We start from the raw sequence: 21,572 nt of genomic DNA on the forward strand, positions 1-21,572 counted from the left end.
GTTTTTGGCTTTGCCCAAAGAACAAAAAAGTTCTTGCACCAAGAAGAGCGAAAAACGTTTATGAAATACAACATCATTCAAAAAACAATATCATAGTGATGTTTACATTTTCAGCTTGTGGTGTTGTGACCCCACCTATGATTATCTATGCTTACAAAAGACTGCCAGCTGAAATTGTTAAATCTGTACCTGACACCTGGGGAATTGGATGCAGTGATAACGGTTGGATGAAAAATCAGCTATTTTACGAATGTATAGGAAACATTCTTTATCCTTACTTAACCAAAAATAACATCAAATTTCCAATAGCCTTGTTCGATCGTCACAGCACACATTTAACCTATGAAATAAGCGAATTATGCACAAAGCTACAGATATTTCTAATTGCTCTGTACCCTAACTCGACTCGAATCTTGCAACCTGCAGATGTGGCCGTCTTTAAGCCCTTAAAAGAAGGATGGAAAAGTGCTTTATTAAAGTTTCAGAGAGTGTACCCTACTGAAGTTGTAACAAAGGACAATTTTGCTGCAGTTTTAAAAACAGTGGTTAATAATATAAAACCAGAAAATATTAGAAATGGTTTTCGTGTCTGTGGGCTTTTCCCTTGGAATGTATCTGCAATTGATTATTCCAAATGCACTGGCAAGACAAAAGAACAAAATAGAGACACGAAAGTCAGTAAAATTACATTCGAAACATTTAAAAAGATTGTTGGAGAGGAAAAAATGGAAAGGCTTAAAAACTTTGTTGAAAGTGATGTACATAATTTCAATTTTTTGACGTTCTATTATGTTTATTAAAAATTTTTTTTAGAGGCAAGTCCATCCGTGAATACTGATCAACTGGAAGATATAGATAAACGCGAAGATACAGAGCAGCAAGGAGAAACGGACCAATTCCATGGAACGATCCAATCTGAAATCTGTGAGCCAGAATTAACTCTTGAAATCAGAAATTTACAGGATGAAAAAAATGAGGGTTTTATTAAGCATACTTCGGAAATTATCGTAAATGAGCAAATGTTTGACATTGAAAATATTCCTATTCTAATCGAAGAAAATACTAGCTTCGACAACCGAATTCCTAGCACTTCATCGCTCGCCTCTGAACACGTCTTATTAAGTAAGTCATCTCCATCAATCAGCGATTATGTTATTTGGCCGAAAACTCCTGAAAGGAAAGGAAAAAGTGAGACGGAGAAATTACCATTTGTTCCGACTTCTTCCGTTAGGAAAAAGGCAATTAAAGAAAAAATAGCTATAAAAAAAGAACTGGAGATGAAAAAGGAGAAACGTAAGACTGAAAGGTTAAACAAAAAAGAATTAAAAGAGAGAGAAAACAAATGAATAAAAAAAAGCAGCAACAAAAAGAAAGCCTAAACATAATTATACAGGAAGATCACCAAACAACACTAACGTTAAACTTGTTTTTAAAAATAATACAGATCCAGAAGCCGTAACAAGCACAGCAGGTGATATAGAAAACAATGATCCCAATATGAAATATTCTCCAAATGTAAGTAAGTGCAACTGTGCAACCAAGGAAGTATTTCCAAAAATAAGATGAAATCCTCCGAAATGGAGAACTTTTTGTGTAACGTTTGTTTTGACAAGATAACATTGTAATTGGTTTGTAATTTCTTGCATTTATTAAAAATTTTTGAAACCAAATTCGTCTTTGATCACTAAAATTATATATAATTTTTAATGATTTTTTAGTTTTTTAACCAAAATTAAAATAACGCAGATAGGATACATAAATAAGAAAAATATGTACCTAGGATAACTTAGCCTTTTACTGGTGGCCAATTACTATCTACTTACTATGCCAATTATTATCAAAATTAGGCCAATCATTATAAAATCTGCTTTTGCAAGAATAAAACTTTTTTTTATAAATATTAAACATTTTTAAACAATAAATGACATACGGAGTCATAAAGAGGATACTTTAGTCTAATATTTAGTACATTATTTAAATATATGGTTTTTAATGCATATTAATGCCTTAGTTAACGCGTCGTAATAGTGTAAAAGTAAAAATACTACATATTAAGTCGCGGTTCGTCGTGGCAACATGAAACTCACTGCAATAGCTGCACTTTTTATGTGCAGCGTAGCCGTAACTCGTGGTTACAAAATACTGGGTGTTTTTAGTTATTGTGCTCATAGTCACTTTAGTTTGGGATATCGCTTAGCGTCGGAATTGGCGGCACGAGGACATGATGTGACTGTGATAACTTGCAAACCCCAGAATAAGGGGCTAAAAAATTTAAAAGAAGTCTCAGTGGAAGGACTTGTAGGAGCTATTGAAAGTAAGAGAGATTTTTAAAATCGGCTAGGTTTTTTAAGCAGTTTTTTGTGAATGAACTACAAATTCTTCTATCTCAAAAACACTATTTCAAAGTATTGTTCTTTTTTTATTTAATTCCAGTCGAATATGTAGCTTGTACCTTTTATAAGTTTACATTAAGGTACAATTTTTAATTAAATTACAATTGAAAAAAAAAGGATAGTTTCTTTATAGCCCACTTAATCTGTGACAAAATCGTCGATTTCACGTGAAAATCTTGTACAGGTTTTTGAATGATCTACAAGGTATATGAGAAATATAAATCATATAGCTCCATCATCGAGCAAATTGTACTAAGTGTTTCAGTAGCAAAAGAAAAATTGATGGTAATTTTGCTAGCCTCACGCATGATTGCCTAAGTCTCGTCCAATTTTGTTGATTAATTTTCTCTATTCTCTTCTGTTTCTTGCAATATTATTTACTTCGTTCTAAACTTGTTTGTTTGTTTCTTTTCTAATGTTCTCTATATGAAGGATAGCTAATGAAAAATCCTTGAAGACGTAAAGCTGATTTTGCTTTGCTTTTTTTAAACAGTCATAAAAAGTGAAAAATTTTTTCTACGAAACGTTTCTTTATTTTACAAAAATGGTTTAAATTAAAATACATTAACCCTTTGTGGGCCAGTGGTCCCATAGTGGAACCACAATTTCAAGAATTTTTATCCTACTGTCCCGGTAAGCGCCGGCCGGAACCACAGACAAATTCTTTAATCCCCTCTCTTACACTATCGGCCATGCATACGATCAGGTTTTGGAGCGCTTTAGTGTGTTCTAGTAGGTGATTGATGTGACACGTTTTTCGCTATTTTGCGCACCAACTACTAAAATTTCTACTGAACGTAAACAAATTGATAATGGCAGGTAAGAACAGCTAAATTAGGTAATTTTGATGGTTGTTAAAGAGATCGTATACAATTTATTCTGATATTTTTGTATATTTTCAAGTCATCTAAAAGGTGTGGTTCCGTATGGACCCACAAGTACTTTTTATTATTTTTTGTTGTTGTTTTTATACGGGGTAATATATTGATACGGGAGTTGAAAGACTTTACAGTTCCTGAACATTTTTTTCATTTTTATTACAGAAAGAAAACAATGGACAATAAATAATTTAGAAGCTATGGGTAATGATGGTGTATTTGCTTTGATTGAGGAAATACCATCTGACGGAGAGTCAGAAGCGTCAGATATTGATTCTGATGTTGAGGATCTTGGAAATAGTGAACCAGATAACGGCATCCCGGGCACTCAACATTCATTGGAAGAAATGAATCAAATGGTTGACGAAGGTGAACATGAAAAAGAAAATAACGAAAGTGTTTTCAGTGATTCGGATGATTGTACGCCGCTATCTGTTTTTGGGAAAAGGAAAAGAAAGCTTACAAAACAAAAACAAACTGCAAGGAAAAAAAATAATAATGTACATGCAAAGAAAAATGAGATTGTCAAATGGTCAGAAAATATTCAAACTTATTACAAGACACCTTTATCTTTTGTTGAAGAAGTGGGTCCTGACATACCGGATTTACTTGAAGATCCGTTGGAGTTGTTCATGTTGTTATTTTCAGAGGAGCTGTTAGATATATTAGTGTTTCAAACAAATCTCTATGCAACCCAAATGAATCAGGGAAATGCTAACAAATTTACTCCCACTAATCGCGAAGAAATGAAGTGTTTCCTGGGGATAAACATTCTGATGGGAATAAAGCATTTACCAAGCTACAAGGATTACTGGTCTTCGAGGACAGATCTACGTGATGGTTTTATTGCATCTTATATGTCTCGCAATCGATTCAGTTGGTTACTGGGACATATTCATTTAAATGATAACAGTCTTGAACCGAAAAAAGGTGAAGTTGGCTACGACAAATTGTATAAAGTGCGACCAATGCTCGATAGGTTATCTGACAATTTCATTCGATATTATAAGCCAAGTGAATGCCAGTCAGTAGATGAGTCAATGATTAGATTCAAAGGTAGAAGCTTTTACGCCAGTATATGCCCAAGAAGCCTGTAAAACGGCTACAAAGTTTGGATTCGTGCTAATGAATCTGGTTTTGTTTCAGAATTTTAAATCTACACTGGTAAAGTTAACAACTTACCTGAAAAAGGCTTAGGTGCACGAGTTGTAAAAGACCTCACAAGCAGTCTTGCTGGAAAATGCCATAAAATATTTATGGACAATTATTTTACTTCGTATGATCTTTTAGAACAACTTAGATCCAAGTATATATATATATATATATATATATATATATATATATATATATATATATATATATATATATATATATATATATATATATATATATATATATGGATGTGGAACAGTAAAAGCTAATACTAAATATTTGTCAGAATGTAATTTTCTAGAGGACCAAACCATGGAAAGGGGAGACACTCAATGGAAGATAAGTGATGTTGGTGTACTTGCTGTGAAATGGATGGATAACAGAGCAGTTCATTTTATGAGTAATTTTCATGATCCTACAGATGTTCAACTTATTTCATGGAAACATAAGGATGGCTCCAAACAAAACGTTACTTGCCAAAGTTTGATCAAAGATTACAACGAACATATGGGTTATGTGGACAAGCCAGATATGTTCAAATCTTGTTACGAAATTAACCGCAAATCCAAGAAATGGTGGCCTAGAATATTCTGGCATTTTGTTGACATAACGGTTGTTAATGCCTTCATTATTTTTAAAGAACGATCTGGTGGTGCATCAACACTTTCTCTAAAAGAATTTCGGTTAGCAGTTTCTGCAGGACTTATGGGTACTCCTTCGCTTACTCAGAAAGGAAGAAAATCGTCCGGTTCTGAGGTAAATAAATTTAAAATCTGCGTTCCTATTGAAATACGCACCAACAAGTCGGAGCATATGCCAATACATGGAACCAAAGTAAGATGTGCTCGATGCAGCACAAGAAACCAACCTCATCGAACGAGGTGGCATTGCACTGTATGTAAGGTGGGACTATGTTTATCTGAAAAAATCAATTGTTTTTTAGAATATCATAAAAAATAAAGTGAACTTACCTCCTTTATAAATATTTATTATCATTTTATAAAAATTGAGATAGTACTAATCAGTACCAGTGGTTCCACCATAGAACCACCTCCAAACTAAACCACCCCTTATATAAAAAAAATTTAATTGACACTTGACGTTATCTTTTGTATCACTGTATCCCTAACTTGTAATAACTTTGCAGTTTTTTGTTTAATACTTAATTCGGTCCGCAAAGGGTTAAACAATTGACAAAGATGATTGCAAAAACTCTTATGATGCAATAATTTATCGAAACAAAATGTACTAACCTCAGCCAAATCAACCAAAGAATTTGTAACTTATTTAGTTAATTTATTTTGTTTATTCTGGAGAGCGATAATCTTGCCTTCTATGGCACGGGGAATATTTATTTTTTTCTACTGGGGTAGCTCGAAAAAATAGTAAGAATTGGTCTACTTTCACCTCCTGGAAAAATCGGGAAATTTCGGAAAAATAAATAAATTTTTTCATAAAAAAGCTAGAATTTTACTACTATTTTATAAGAAATATTAAAATTCTAATATTATGTTTGTTATTTATATAAATATATAATACTATGTAACGTTATAAATGCCACATCTCTATTAATTTATATTTTAATAATTATTTCATTTTAATTTCTTTATTAATTTATTAATTTCTTTATCTTCAGTTTAATTTTTACTATTTTTTTGTTTATAAAAATAGTTGGCGCCCCTGTTTTTCTCTTCTTCCTCTGTCTTTATTTTCTCTCTTTCTGTCCCATAGAATAAATATTTGCCCTCTCACTTTTGTTCGGCAGACTATTCTGTTCTGTGTTGACTGACAAGCTAGTTTCATGATATCTATACCAACATTCTATGACATCTGTGCTAACTTCATTCAGTCTCCCACTTTCTGTCAAAACAACTTTTCTGTAGTGGGATTATTTTTTGCCTCTTTTTGAAATTTATAAAAGAAGGCAAAAATTATTATAAGACTCATTTTTATGGTCTACAAATTCTCTTGCTACAGCCACGTGTAACTGCAGCTCTCCAGAAGCCACAACTTCTAATTGGAGGATCCAACAGCTAGAACACACAAGCCGCCCATCGAAGCAATAAGTAACACTTATAACTGTTAAGCTTTGGCAGGGTTAATTATTGTTTTTTTTTTATTGATTTAAATAAATATGATTGGTTAAAATTTGTCTTATTTGCTATCAACTGAGAACTCAGGTTCAATCCCTAGTTTAAGACAAGACGAACTCACCCTTGAGATACTGAGCTAGGCAAGGTATAGACGATAAGCTCCCATGGTTGATTGAGGTATTATTTTTACAATAGTATTTCAATTCTCTTTGGTAGTCTTATCGTTACAACTAATTTTTCCGTCGACCGACCATTTATGATCAATTTTAACACCCTCAAAATAATTGATTAATGACCCCTATTAATGAATGATTTTCTATTAATGAACGATTTTATTATAGGCAACACAACATACATTGCTTGCATAAATTAATTAAACGCTCTGAGATTGGTAGTAACCTGTGGTGTAGGCAACCAAACATATACCTATTTATAAACCCACTAAAAAATTAATTTAAAATAAAGTAGCCGATGTTAGTACTATCTGTCATTGTATGTCATTATTTACTTTATTGTTTAAAATTCTGTGTATTTGAAAAATCAAAGGATGGATATTGACGAAGAGTTTCATTTAACTCCACCAGAATTTAACTTCTTCTATCACAGAATTTACAGAGGTCCAAGAAGACTTAAATATAAATTTGTCAAAATGCTATACAGCAGATAATTATTTATCAATATCTTCCTTTAATTTCAGTAATTGTACCATTTCGAATATTAATGTTTACTATAATAAAACTACCACTAAGGAAACTTTGAATAAAGTCAATGAAAGCTGAAAAAATTGTTGTTTATCGTTAAGTAAATAAATATTTAAACTAATATATCTTTATTTCTGAAAAGTACGGTCCACGGAAAAGTTTTGTAACTAACTCATGAATTAAAATGGCGATTAACAATCTCGAACATTAACGCACTCGCTTCGCTCGCGCGTTAATATATCTCAATTGTTAATCGCCCTTAATAATACACTTGTTGGTTAAATAACTATTAAATTAAAACGACCTATTTTTTTAAGAAGTTTTTACACTCTCTGAATAAATGGCATTAAAACAAATTTTTAAACAAATCTTTTTGTACTTTGCAAGAAGAATCATTATTGTATACTTATACAAATAATATACATTAATCTATAAAATTTAAATATTTCCTATGAAATAAAAGTAACTTTTTTTGGAAGAATTTACCTCATTTATTTTCCGGGATTTTCCGATTTTTACAGGAGATAAAAATAACACAGTTCTTATTATTTTATCAAGCTACTGCAAATAAAAAAAACAAGCTTCTGCGTGTCTTGAAAACCGAGATATTGCAAATTTTTCAGCGCACTCCTATTTGAATTTCCATTCCAATAAAAAACGGAGATCAGACATGCGGTATTTTATGAGTACCATCAGTTTAGCGGGTTACACCTTTTTACTCCTTTTCGGTATATGCCATCTATACGATGGATCATGAAATTTAGTTATTCGTTTATAACCTGTTCAATTTTTACCTCTTAATGTTAATAAATAATGAAAATATGACATCTTGGTTTCTATTGGTCATACAAGGTTTTTGTTTTTACAGATTGTGTTTTTTCACCATCTTTTCAGTGACCCTACTTACTAGCGCGTGATATAAAAATTAAAAAATGTTTATAAGCTAAAAAGTCACCCCTTTTTTAAACGTTTATTTTTAATAGCAATTTTAATAAAATGTTAATTTTTTTTATGATATCTTAAAACTAAAGCCTCAAAGAATCGATTGCGATTTGCTCGATACCTCTAGCGCCACTAATTGGACAAGTACATTTGTTGAACTAATCTCTTTCCGGAATACTTAATAATCCACTCAGAAATATAAGAACTTTTTAAAATCTACTACTTTAAGATTGTTAAAAAAAGCAAAGCAAAATCAGCCATACATGTTCAAGGATATTCGATCAGCTATCCCTCATATACCTTTTAGAATTTTTAAAAACCTGTAAGATTTTTTAGCATTTTTTTACTGGTCTATTAAGTACAATATTGTACCTTGGTCCATGGGTCTCAATTTGTTGTAGGGGTTGTTTACATTCCTACTCAAATGCCTCGTGAGTCTTATATCCAACACTTCCACTCCGTTGAAAATATTGTTCAGCTATTTTCCTCAGTTAATATCCATATATTTCGTGACTACAATTTACCGAACTCATTATGATATAACGATGAGTATGGTGTATTGGTTCATTGTCCAGGAGGAGATCCAGCTGTGAATGTTGCTCAAACACTTGATTGTATAAAATTTTATTGTATTTATTTGTAATTCTGGATCAAATGAGAGAAATGTATTTTTAAATTTGGTTTTTTTTCAGCGATAGGGAACTGAATGTTGTAAAAGCGAGTGATCCCCTACTGAACTCAAGTCTACATCATGTTGCCTATGAATGTTGATTAACAATCTCAAATATATTTAATTTGTCAAGACTAGCTTACGAGGAATTTTTTTATCATTTTAAAAATGGCAATTTCACTAAACTTAAGAACTTTTTGGGTTCTATTAATCGGCAGTATTGTTTGACTCACAATGATATTATTGTTTTAACTAATATATTCTATAAAATTCTTTCACTAGGAATATTTTACTTTATACCTCTGAAGAAGAACATCAACTTTTCCTAAATGGTTTTTCCATGAAATTAGAATTTTGACATGTAAGAAAAGGTATGCTCACTCATTTTACATGAAATATCGTACCTATGCCAATTATAGTAAATTTTCTCTTCTTAGGTCAAAATGCAAATGTTTGTCTGGTATATTCTTTAATCAATAATCAATGCTCAGTTAAAAGACAATCCTACGTTCCAGCCACAGTTTATTAAATGCTATATTGTATAGGGATCAGTCGGCTTCAAATGGGTAAGAAATATCCAATTTGTTCAAGGTTTTTCTTTTAAACTGTTTATGCTCTTGGGCATATAGATGGAAAGAATATATGCAAAAATTATTCAAAGATGCAGCACAAAGTCCGACTGAAATAAACAATCCCTACTAGAAATAACAAACGAAGAAGTAACTATGGCCATTAAGCGGATTAAAGATGGGAAATCACCAGGACCTGATGAGGTGCATGGTGAAATTTTAAAGCTATTAGAGGCACACCAAATCACAGCTCTTACTCTTTCAACACAGCTCTTACTTATTCAACAACATCTACGAGACTACTTACCAAAAGTAGTAGTAGATAGTAGTCAGTCTTTTGGTTACTTACCAAAAGACTGGCTACTATCAATATTCATTTTACTTTCTAAAAAAGCCAACGTTACAAAATGTAAAGAACATAGATTAATTAGTTTGATGAGCCATGTACTTAAAGTACTTCTTATTATCATTCACTCGCGCATATACACCAAATTAGAAGAACACCTCAGTGAAGTTCAATTTAGATTGAGAGCAGGATTCGGAACGAGGGAAGCACTTTTTAGTTTGCAGGTTCGAATGCAGAGAGCCAGGGATGTCAACTGCGATATGTATGCATGTTTCATTGATTACGACAAGGCATTTGATAAAGTTCTACATGGGAAACTAATCGATATCCTCAAAACATCAGGACTCGATGGTAAGGATATAAGACTGATCTCAAACTTATATCTCCAACAAAAAGCAACAATGCGATTAGAAAATGAACTTTCTGAGATCTTTACAGCCAAAAAAGGAGATAGACAGGGTTGCATATTGTCACCGGCATTATTTAACATATACTTTGAAAACATCTTTAAAGAGGCCTTGGACGAATCAGAAGATGGAATTGCTGTAAATGTTGCTGGCAGATATTGCGCAGGGGTTCTAAAGGATGATGGATAACGTTGTAGAAACATGTAACAAATACGGCAAAAAAACTAAATTGCAAGAAGACAAAAATAATGATCATTAGTAAGAACACCAACATAAACGTCCAAATTACAATAGACGATACACCGTTAGAACGAGTGGAAAAAATATGCTATTTGGGCTGCAATATTAAGGATACTTGGGATCACAGCTACGAAATAAAAACTCACATTGAAAAAGCCAGAAGTTCTTTCAACAGCCTTAGGAAGATTCTCTGCAACTTATCTTTAAGTATCAATATACGCATAGGAATTCTTAGATGTTACGCCTTAAGTGTCCTCCTCTATGGAGTAGAAAGCTGAACCTTACAGAAGATGCCATAAAATGATTAGAGGCATTTGAAATGTGGTGCTACCGATGTATGTTGAGAGTCTCATATATACACCACACAAGTAACATAACTATTCTCCAGAGGCTAAGAAAAGACAAAGAAATTATTAACACCGTGAAGAACAAAAAATTGGCTTATTTCGTAGACCCTGGACCTGGCCCTGGGCGTAGACGTATATCCTGGCTGGTCAATCTTAGGAAGTGGACTGTTCTAACGACAACTAGTCTATTTCGAGCTGCCGTGAATAGAATAAGATGGGTCAATGTAGTCGCCAACATTTCTAGAAGATAGGCACATTTAGAAGAATGTTCCTGAAGTTATCAACTTTCAGATTCCCAATATACCCATTAATAACAATGTTGGCACAAATTATAGTGTCTTTGAAATTACTCTCATTGATATTTTTAATTGCATAAATTTTCTTCCAATTCAATTCACCTCTGGAACTGATGGTGTTCCCAATTTAAAAAAAAAGTAGTTTGTACTGTTACCATGCCATTACATACTTTATTTAATAACTCATTACAGTCATCTTTATTTCCTGATGTTTGAAAAAAGAGTTTTGTTGTACCAATATTCAAATGTGGTCAGAAAGAACCATTGAAAATTATCGAAGTATTTGCATTCAGTCTGCAATACCTAAATTATTCGATAGTTTGATAAATAAACAGCTATCTTGATTGTGCAGTGGACTTATCTCAGAGTCTCAGCATGGTTTTTGTGTCAAAAAAAATCTACAGCAACTAATTTAGAGTATATTTAAGAGGTATCTTGTACTTTCATAAGTTTATTATTTCTGTATTATTGTACTTTTACTGTTATTAAGGTTAGAAATACATAAAAAAATATTTCTTATGTTAAAGTTTTTGTCCAATAATAATTTTAAACCACCGAAAAGATTATTATTGGATTTTTTTGGGTAAATCGATCAATTCTAACCTGGTTAGTATCATTTGGTGTTTTATTTTCGCCACGTTTATGTAGATCGTTTCATTTCTTTTAATTTCGATTGACAGCTATGTCACTTTGCCACTTTCGCTGGATTTAGGATTTAATCACTGATTCAACATCACTAAAAACCACCTCACTTCTTCTTCGTTTACTCGAATACTTACATGAAATGGGTCCCAAAGTATTACGATCTCTGTGTTTTTTTCTTCTTGGTATAAAATATCTAGTTCAGTTTTCACAAGGGAACCAGTAGAATATTTTGGGTACAGTTGCCAAATTGTCAGAATGGCGCTTGAAGATTAGACCCCAAAAATAGAAATTCCGCTACGACCGGTCAATGGAAGTGATTTTATTGATCTCATGAAAAATGAGCAACAGAAACCCGGGGTGGGTTTTGGCTGACTGCACAACTTGCTTCCATCTTGAACGGTTGTCCATAATAGTTGGGTCAGTGGGTAGCCCCATTGTTCCTAGATCTGACCATATATTGTCTCTCCATCGCATCCGTGGACGTCCTAAGTGCCTTCTTCCCGTGGGGGCTTCCTCCCACATTAGCTTGGCAAGGCGGTTATTAGGGAGTCTACGTACATGACCAGTCCATCTTAGACGTTGGGATTTAATCTCAAATTTTTACAGTTGAGTTGATACAAATAATATTTAAAAATTATTTCGCATGCGTAATTGACATTCAAAATCGCCGGTCTCTTCAAGTGTTGTTATTTAAAATATCCCAACTACAATTTTTATTTAAAACATTTTTCTACGACATACAGATTCATAGTAAATCGATTTTTTCTGTGTCCCCTACGAGAGGACTTATAGGGGGAAGCTGGGGGGTAAAAGTGGCAAACTTATTTAAATATTGTTTGGGATTATTTAAGCTATGTTGTATATGGAAACCCAAACACTTATCGATTATAACAAACAAGAAAACCCAAATGGAATTGGACCCTGAAAACCAGAAAGAAATATGGGAGCAATATCTTAAAGATTTGTTTGGTGATCAGAGATCAGAAGAGCCCCCACAAATAGATACAGATGAAAAATTAAACATTCTCACCGAAGAAGTTTTACAGGCAATAAAAGACGCAAAGAACAACAAGGCACCCGGCGAAGACCTAATAACAGCCGAACATTTTAAACACCTAAGTGATAATGCTGTCAGGAAATTAACATCCCTCTACAACATTATATATGAACATGGCATAATACCGCTAACATCTATATATTCTATATATATATATATATATATATATATATATATATATATATATATATATATATATATATATATATATATCCTTAATATGCGGCAGCTCATAGAAAAGGCCCGCGAATTTAAAATTCCAATAATAATCTGTTTTCTAGACTACCAAAAGGCATTTGATTGTGTGAAGTGGGAAGTTCTCTGGACAGTTCTTCACGAGATGGGAGTTCCAGATCATTTGGCAATATTAATTAAAAACTTATACGAAGATAACTCAGTTAAAATAAGAATTGAAAACCAGCAATCTGATACCTTCAAAACCAGCAGAGGTGTACGACAAGGGTGCATACTATCTCCAGACCTGTTTAATTTATATGGAGAATACATAATGAGGAACGCACTCGATGGATGGAGAGGCGGCATCTCCATTGCAGGAAAAAAGATCTCAAACTTAAGATTCGCAGACGATACAACACTGATAGCAACATCTGAAGAGGAGATGTCGAGACTGATAAAGAGAGTAGAAACCGAAAGCAACAAGTGTGGGCTCAAGATTAATAATCAGAAAACAAAAATCATGATTGTGGACCACGCGAATATCCTCCAAACAACAGGCGCCCTAAATCAATTCGAGAAAGTAGACGAGTTCACGTATCTAGGATCTTCCTTAAGCAATGCAGCCTCCTCCCATACGGAAATGCGCAGAAGAATAGGGATGGCCAAGAACGCGATGAGTCGACTGTCAAAAATATGGAAGGACCGCTCTTTATCCAAAAAACTCAAAATGAGACTGGTACGGACACTCATTTTTTCAATCTTCAGTTACGGTGCCGAAACATGGACAATAAAATCAGAGGATAGGAAAAGGATTGGCGCATTCGAAATGTGGTGCTGGAGACGAATGCTACGCGTCTCGTGGACGGAGCACAGATCCAATCAGTCGATTCTCGAAGAGCTAAACATTCAGACCAGACTCTCCTCTCAGTGTCTTGCAAATGTTTTAAAGTTTTTTGGCCACATTGCGAGAAGAGACAATGACAACTTAGAAAGATTAATTGTATGCGGAAACGTAGAAAGACGTAGAGGCAGAGGACGCTCACCTATTCGATGGTCAGATCAAGTACAGAAAGCCACTGGAGAGACGTTTTCCGAGTCCATGAGAGCAGCCCAAAATCGCAAGAGATGGAGAGAATTGACAGCCCGCATTGTAGGAAATCACGATCCTCAGCAATGAGGAAACGACAAGAGAGATATATATATATATATATATATATATATATATATATATATATATATATATATATATATATATATATATAGCTCTTCCTAAAAAACAAAAAGCAAGGAAATCTGAAGACCATCGAACTGTATCCCTAACGAGTCATGCCGCTATAACCGAATTCAAAATAAGTGTGAAGAATACCTGAGTCTTCTCAATATGGGTTTAGAAAGGGTACAGGCACTAGAGAAGCAATGATGGGATTGACACTGATGGCAGAAAGGTATCTTGAGGTTCAAAAACGGCTGCATGTGTGCTTTGTAGATTATAGAAAGGCCTTTGACCGCATCAAACACGGAAAATTGATCGAGGTGCTAAAAGAAGTAGGGTTGGAAGGACACGACATAGCTAGCATAAGTAATACATACTGGAACCACACAGGATGCGTAAGAACAGAGAACGGAAACACCAATTACATCAACATAGAACGAGGAGTGCGTCAAGGGTGTATTTTATCCCCCCTATTATTTAATGTATATGCCAAACATATAATTGGAGCTTCTCTTGAAGATCGCCCTGAAGGTGCCAGAGCCAATGGAATCATCATTAACAATATAAGATATGCCGATGACACCCTAGTATTAGCAGAAACAGAAGACCAACTAAAATATTGATGAACATATTATCAGAAGAGAGTCACAGGCTGGGCTTGGACATTAACTTTTCCAAAACCAAAATTCTCGTATTCCACAAAAACCCCCATAAACAAGTTACACCTAACATACAAATAAATGGTATCACCCTTCAGAGTTCCCAAAGCTTCATATACTTGGCAGAGAACTAAATAGTCAACTAGAGCACTCAAAAGAAATTAGAAGACACATTGAAATAGCAAGATCTGGTTTCATGAATATGCGTAAAATGCTCTGTAACCCGAAGCTATCAGTCTCAATAAGATTGAAAACACTAAAGTGTTATGTGTGGTCTCTATTACTATATGGCTGTGAGACCTGGATATTAAAACAGTATGACGTCAACAAATTAAATTCATTTGAAATGTGGATGTACCGCCGAATGCTAAGAATAAGCTGGACCAGCAGAACTACGAATAGAAGTACTGAGAGCAATGAACACACGCCCTCATCTGGTCAATACTATCAAAATTAGAAAGACGTCATATCTAGGACACATATTGCGCCATAGGGAATTTGAGTAGCTCCAGGTAATATTAGAAGGCAAGATTGAAGGTGAAAGGGGTATAGAACGAAAGAAAAAATCTTGGCTACGAAACATCAGAGATTGGACCCACACAAAAGGAAATGAATTAATTCATCAAGCCCAGAATAGAGAGAAATTTGCCATATTGATCGCCAACCTCAACAGAGAAGGCACTTAGGAGAAGGAGGTATATGTTTGACCTGATATTGATTTTAGCTGAAATACTCACATAACAAATTACAAAATCAACACAACGAACGTTTTTATATGCATTTAAATATTACATAAATACTGATAGCGATTTTCATCAGTATTGAAGTTAAAGGAAGTTTTTTAAAGACTAATCGAAATTGATATCAAGTATTTAAAAACAAAAAACTATTTATTAAAAGAACAAAGATCAAATAGTGCTAATCAAGTTAAGCTTATCATTTTGTTAAAATATTTTTGTTGTAGCATTATTTTACTTCTGCACGATCAATTGTAGTTATGCAATTATTTGCTTGCAAGTCAAGTAGATAATTTAATAGGTATAGAAGGGCTTTAGCCTTGGACCCATTTACAAAATTTAATTTATTTATTTATTATTTTAAAATTTAATTTATTTTAAGTTATTCGATGTTATCTAGTTAGATTTCTAAACTATTGTATAAATATTAAATAAATCAAATCTATTATATAACCAAAGTAGTTATTAGCTGATAAACCTATTTGAAGATTAGAACGATGAAACGCGATTCTTAACCAAATAGAGTAAATATGATATAGAAAATATACAGAGACTCATTAATAGAAGTAAATAAGTACCGAGACCAAGCAAATTAGATCAATTTTAATTTAAAAAGAAAAAAAAAATACACTCGCGATCATAAAATCCGGGTCATCTTGAAAATTTCAAGTTTCTTAAATATTTTTGCCTCTGGTGCAGTAATAACCTTTTTTTTTGGCTAATGTATTTTTTATTTGTCATCAATGTTTGTTTTGAAAGAAAAAAAATGGCTTTTTATTGTTTTTATTGAAAAAAACAGAAAACAAATCAAATTGTTGATAAAACAGACATACGAAAAAAAGTGGAAAATACAGAACGTGGTATAAAATCAAAGAAATTTCAATGACCAATATCGTGTATTGCCTCCCCTTGCTCTAATAACCTCTTGCAGACGACGGGGCATACTCTTAATTTTTCTCCGGATTACATGTTGTGGTATGTTATTCCACTCTCTCACTAACATATCCTTAAGCTGCTGTGCGTTGTTAGGAGGAGGTGTATGGGTTTGAATACGTTTTTTCAAATCGTCCCAGAGATGTTCGATGGAATTCAGGTCCGGAGACCTAGCTTGCCAGGGTACCCTCGTAATTCCAACTTCGTCCAAGTATTACATACTGATCCTGGCAACGTGCGGTCGCACGTTGTCCTGCATAAAAACGGCGTTTTCTCCAAGCCCTGCCATGTTGGACTGAATATGTTCTTCCGGAATCTCCGTAATGTACCTTCGTGCAGTTAGGGACCTATTTTCGATGAAGGGTAATTCTGTGTGGAAGTCGGAAGATATACCTCCCAAGCCATGACCGAGCCTCCACCAAATGGCATTCTTGGAGCAATGCAAGCTTGTGAAAATCGTTCACCGGTTCTCCTTCAAACTCTTACAAGTCCATCGGATCCAGTGTGGCAGAAACGTGATTCATCTGAGAATAACACTTTGCTACAATCGTTAATTTCCCAATGCGCGTATTGTCGAGCAAAAGCTAGTCGTGCAACTCGAGGCACCCGGTGAAGTGGCGGTCCTCTAGCCATTACCCGAGAAGATAGTCAAGAAGAACGAAGTCTTCTTCTGAGTTGCAACACTAAAATTGCGATTTTATACTTCCTCTAGACGATTTTGATGCATAACCGCAGTTGAGGTCCGGTTTCGTAAAGCCTGAAACACAAGGAAACGGTCATCTAGTGCCTTGGTCGTTCTTCTTCGTCCAAAGCCAGGTCGCCTGGTTAGCAAACTTGCCTCCTGAAAGCGTTAAAGCACTCCTTGAACCGTAGAAAGGCATACGCCAACAGTTCTTGCGACTTGCCGTGGAGTGTGACCGTCTACCACAAGTGCAACAATTTGTGCCGTTTCAACAACAGTCAAAGGCATTTTTGTCAAAAAATAAACACTAATAATGGCACTAATAAACACTAATGGTGGCAATAATAAACGTTTGTCCGTTGCATTTGAACAGAAAGTCGAAGTACAAACGAGACATTTAAAACAAGCGGAGTTACAGGTAGCGTTCATTTTGGGAAGTGTGAACTTTACCGCGAAATCCGCACTATTGGAATTCTTTGTTACAAATTAAACCGCAACAATTCTCAGAAACATGCATTAGTTTGTATTTGTGTTATTATTATTTACGATAAAGCTCGTTAAAAATGAAATATCGGTGATTTTCAAGGTGACCTGGATTTTATGATCGCGAGTGTATTATCTAAAGTGGCAAGGGGCGGGTTTAATACACAAAATAAGAACGACGTTTATACGATATTTTTAACATCAAACCTCAAAATTACCAAGAAAAATTGTAACGAAATATTTTGCCTACCACATAGAGTATTACTATAAGGGGGTGAAAATTGGGGACAGAAATTATAGGGTAGAGATAGGGCAAGCAAAACAAATCGAAACTTATGCGAACGGCGCTCAGGGTTTATTTGGAGAGCTGGAGTCGTGAATAAGTGAATGGCAAGGGGGTTAAATTGGGGCAACTACAAAAATGAAACAAAGGGGTACTTACATGAATCTCCTGGACAAATGGACAAACAAAACAACAAGAAGGACCTCTAGCTATTTAAAATGGGACGCCGCTTCGAGGAAACTTCCTGTTGGAGGAAAGAAAAAGTTCTTCCGTCCTAAAAAACTCAAAATAGAGGTTAGGAGACTTTTTTAAATAAATTGACAAAATGGTTTAAAGAAATAAATTAAACATTTATTGTTGTCTCGCCACAAACAGTTACAAAAATAAATGGCAAAAAATACTATATAGATAGTTACAGAGATAAATACCAAAATAACAAAGAAACACTTACTATGTCCTATCCGTTTACAACATCCGTTTACAAATGGGAGATACTACACAACTACAATAAATTGTTACTGGGCTATAATCTGTAGCAGAAATAAATTATTACAAATTAAGAAATATCTTTTAAATGAGATTATTCATATAAGGTAACCTTTTTTAAAAACAAAACAAACTAACGTCAAAAAATAAACTAGCTGTCAGATGTCAATACTTGAATTTTAAAACAGAACAAATAATTATGACAGCTATGGCCACGCCCTAACACATATAATTTTAATCATTACAATTTCTTTTTTTTTTAAATATGAAAGCAATTATTATTAAAATGTTTATTCTTTCCTTAAAATTCAAACACAAAAGTTACCTGGATTTCACTAAATTACTTTAAATGATTTTTGGGGTCGGAAACTGGACCTACTAAAATTTCTGCCACTGGAACAAAAAACTAAATCTCCACTGCGAATTATATGCTGAAACGCTTCGTAGGCTATTGAGGATTGAGGTTGAAATGGGCGGCACTGGATACAAACTTCAGACTGGGCTTCTTAAAAAACAGGAACCATCGTGGTTAATTTTAAAAGTTGTTGTAAGTGACACAAATCTTTCAGATACTTAGAAACACAGAAATAGTGATTACTCTTCCAAAACTGACACTTTACATAAAGTATAATTTGTAGCAATTGCATTTTCCTTAATATATATTTTGAAATTCCCTCGTATATGTAATAAATTGAAATCCCCTCATCATCATCATCACTGGCTCGACAACCCTTTTTGGGTCTTCGCCTGTTCCAGGATTCTTCTCCATTCTGATCTGTTTCGTGCTTTTTTTCTCCAGTTTTTTATTTTTAAGGTTGTTATATCATTTTCTATTTGTTCTAAGTATCTCAGCTTCGGTCTTCCTCTTGTTCTTTTTCCTACTGGCATCTGTTTGAATATTTTGTTTGGTATTTCGCCTTCTTCCATTCTTTCTACTATCTAACGCAGCCGTTCTATTTTAATGAATGTTATAATATCCGGATCCTGGTATATGTTGTATAGTTCAGAGTTGTATCTTCTTCGCCATATTCCGTTTTCTTTTGTGCCCTTATATATGTGTCGCAAGATTTTTCTTTCGAAGGTGGCGAACAACGTTTCCTCTCTTTTAGTGAGTGTCCAGGTTTCTGAGCCGTATGTGAGTACCGGTCTTATTAGGGTTTTATATATTTGGCGGTTTGTTTTTCTTGCGACGTTATCTGATCTTAGTTGCCTAATTAAGCCATGGTAACATTTATTTGCAATAAATATTCGCCTCTTCACTTCCTCCGTAACGTTATTATCAGACGTGACTAGGGATCCCAAGTACTTATATAAAGTTTTTTACCCCCTCTATGTTGTATTCTCCTATTGTTATATTTTGTGGCTGCCTTATTTCTGCATTTTTACTTACCTGCGAAATCCCCTCATATATGTATTAAAATAACGAAGAATGTTTTCGATGTTTCTCTGTTCCTATCGTACGAGTTAAAACCCAAATAGTGTATTGGTTTTTTTTACGTCGCCGAGTAAAATAAACCATTTTTAGAGTTGTTTATATTTCCTTGATATTTTCTTTGATCAAAACCGCTCGAAATATGCGTTTCAAATAAACATCCATTTAGATCGCTGAGAAGTTTTTGCCGGAAATATAATTGTTCACTCTCGGTAAGTCCGGCCGCTGCGTGTTTAGTTTTATTGGAATCCGAATTTATTTTCAAATTCGTAATCTTTTCGTTTTCGTTGAAATATCTTCTGTTTAATTAAATTAAAAAATATGTTGGTTCCTATTTAAACATAAAAATATCGGCAGGAAAGATCATCAGTCGGATGTTATTGATAAAATAAATTATAAAGACTGCAATTCAACATATATTGGACTAACATTAATAATTACATAATTTACATAAAATTGTTGTTGCACATAAACATAGTGAGCAAACCAACAAATTAAACACTACAACCTTAGCGAAGCATTCATAGTTATTCTTTTGATTTTGAAAATGTACATACACATTTTGAAAAAAAAAAAGAAAAAAATTACAACAAACGATGCATATTTTTTTTGTTATTGGCTTTAGGGTAAAAAATATCAACATAGCCAGACACAAATTTTTAAAAACAGATACAATACAAGGATTACATAGGGATTACACTCTTGTCGCACAGGTGCCGATCAGGGGCCATTTTTATAAACGATAAAAGGTAGGTCTCAGACAGATAGGTATACATACATTAAAGAAAGACATCAGGTATCAACAAAGATGGTTATATTTGTATATTCGTTGTTCTGACGAAAGACAGCAAACAATCGTAAATTTCTTTTCTATCTAAAGCAAGAAGATGCAGTGTATTATATGGGCTTTCAATGTTTACTTTTAAAAGTTTTCTGAAAAGCTTATTAGATTGAGCTCTATATTTTAAAAAATTAAAAAATTTGTGGTCTAGGTCACCGATTTTACTATAGGCTTCACAAAGATCACTTTCAAGTATTTTTATTTTAAATAAATGTGCTGGATAACATGCGCGACCAAACTTCATTCTGCTGATAGTAGTGCTGATACTTTTGACCATTTCTTCATCATTCTCTGTTTTGCTATAATAATTTTTCATCTGTGGTTAATTCGTAATTTATTTGTTCCCCCATTACTATGTCTTCTTTGGCACTTTGATCTGCAATTTCATTGTTTGTTATTCCTGCGTGTGCTTTGACCCAGAAGAATTTCATATATTTATTTTGATCTTGTAAATGTTTAAGTATTGCTTGGATGTTAAAAATAATGTCATTGGTTGTGTTTGAGTTTGATTTTAAAATTGGAAGAACGGAAAGTGAATCGGAAAAGATTATAGCATTCTGATCCTCTTCGTGATGAACATATTCTAGTGCTTTTAGAATTGCTATTGCCTCAGCTGTGAAAATAGATGTGTTTTTGTTTAACTTATATTTTTTCTGTATACGTTTAGGTATTACGAAAGCGCAACCTGTACCATCGGTTTTTTAATCAATCAGTGTATATAGTGACGTTGTTTGGATGTTTCTCTAAAATTTCATTTATGACCATACTATTAAATAATGCTAACTCCGAATAAAGGGGTGCTTATTAAAGATGAATCACACAAAAAAAGATCAAAATTCTATCAGTAATAAGACTGATATCAAAGATCTTTCCAATATATGGTTCATTTATACTGTCGATGGTGACGTGG

At 33.7% G+C, this 21,572-nt stretch overlaps 1 protein-coding gene across 1 annotated transcript in view; it reads left to right on the plus strand.

Moving 5' to 3' along the window:
* Positions 1–2,018: 2,018 nt before the first annotated feature.
* The window catches only part of LOC140451473 (UDP-glycosyltransferase UGT5-like), a 59,246-nt gene continuing 39,692 nt past the window's right edge, over positions 2,019–21,572 (plus strand). Inside the window, exon 1 of the mRNA XM_072545295.1 lies at positions 2,019–2,314. Coding sequence (XP_072401396.1) covers positions 2,077–2,314 — 238 coding nt within the window. The 5' untranslated portion in view covers positions 2,019–2,076. The remainder of the gene's footprint in view (positions 2,315–21,572) is intronic.

This window comes from Diabrotica undecimpunctata, chromosome 9 (assembly GCF_040954645.1).
Source record: "Diabrotica undecimpunctata isolate CICGRU chromosome 9, icDiaUnde3, whole genome shotgun sequence".
Taxonomy (NCBI): Eukaryota; Metazoa; Arthropoda; class Insecta; order Coleoptera; family Chrysomelidae; genus Diabrotica; species Diabrotica undecimpunctata.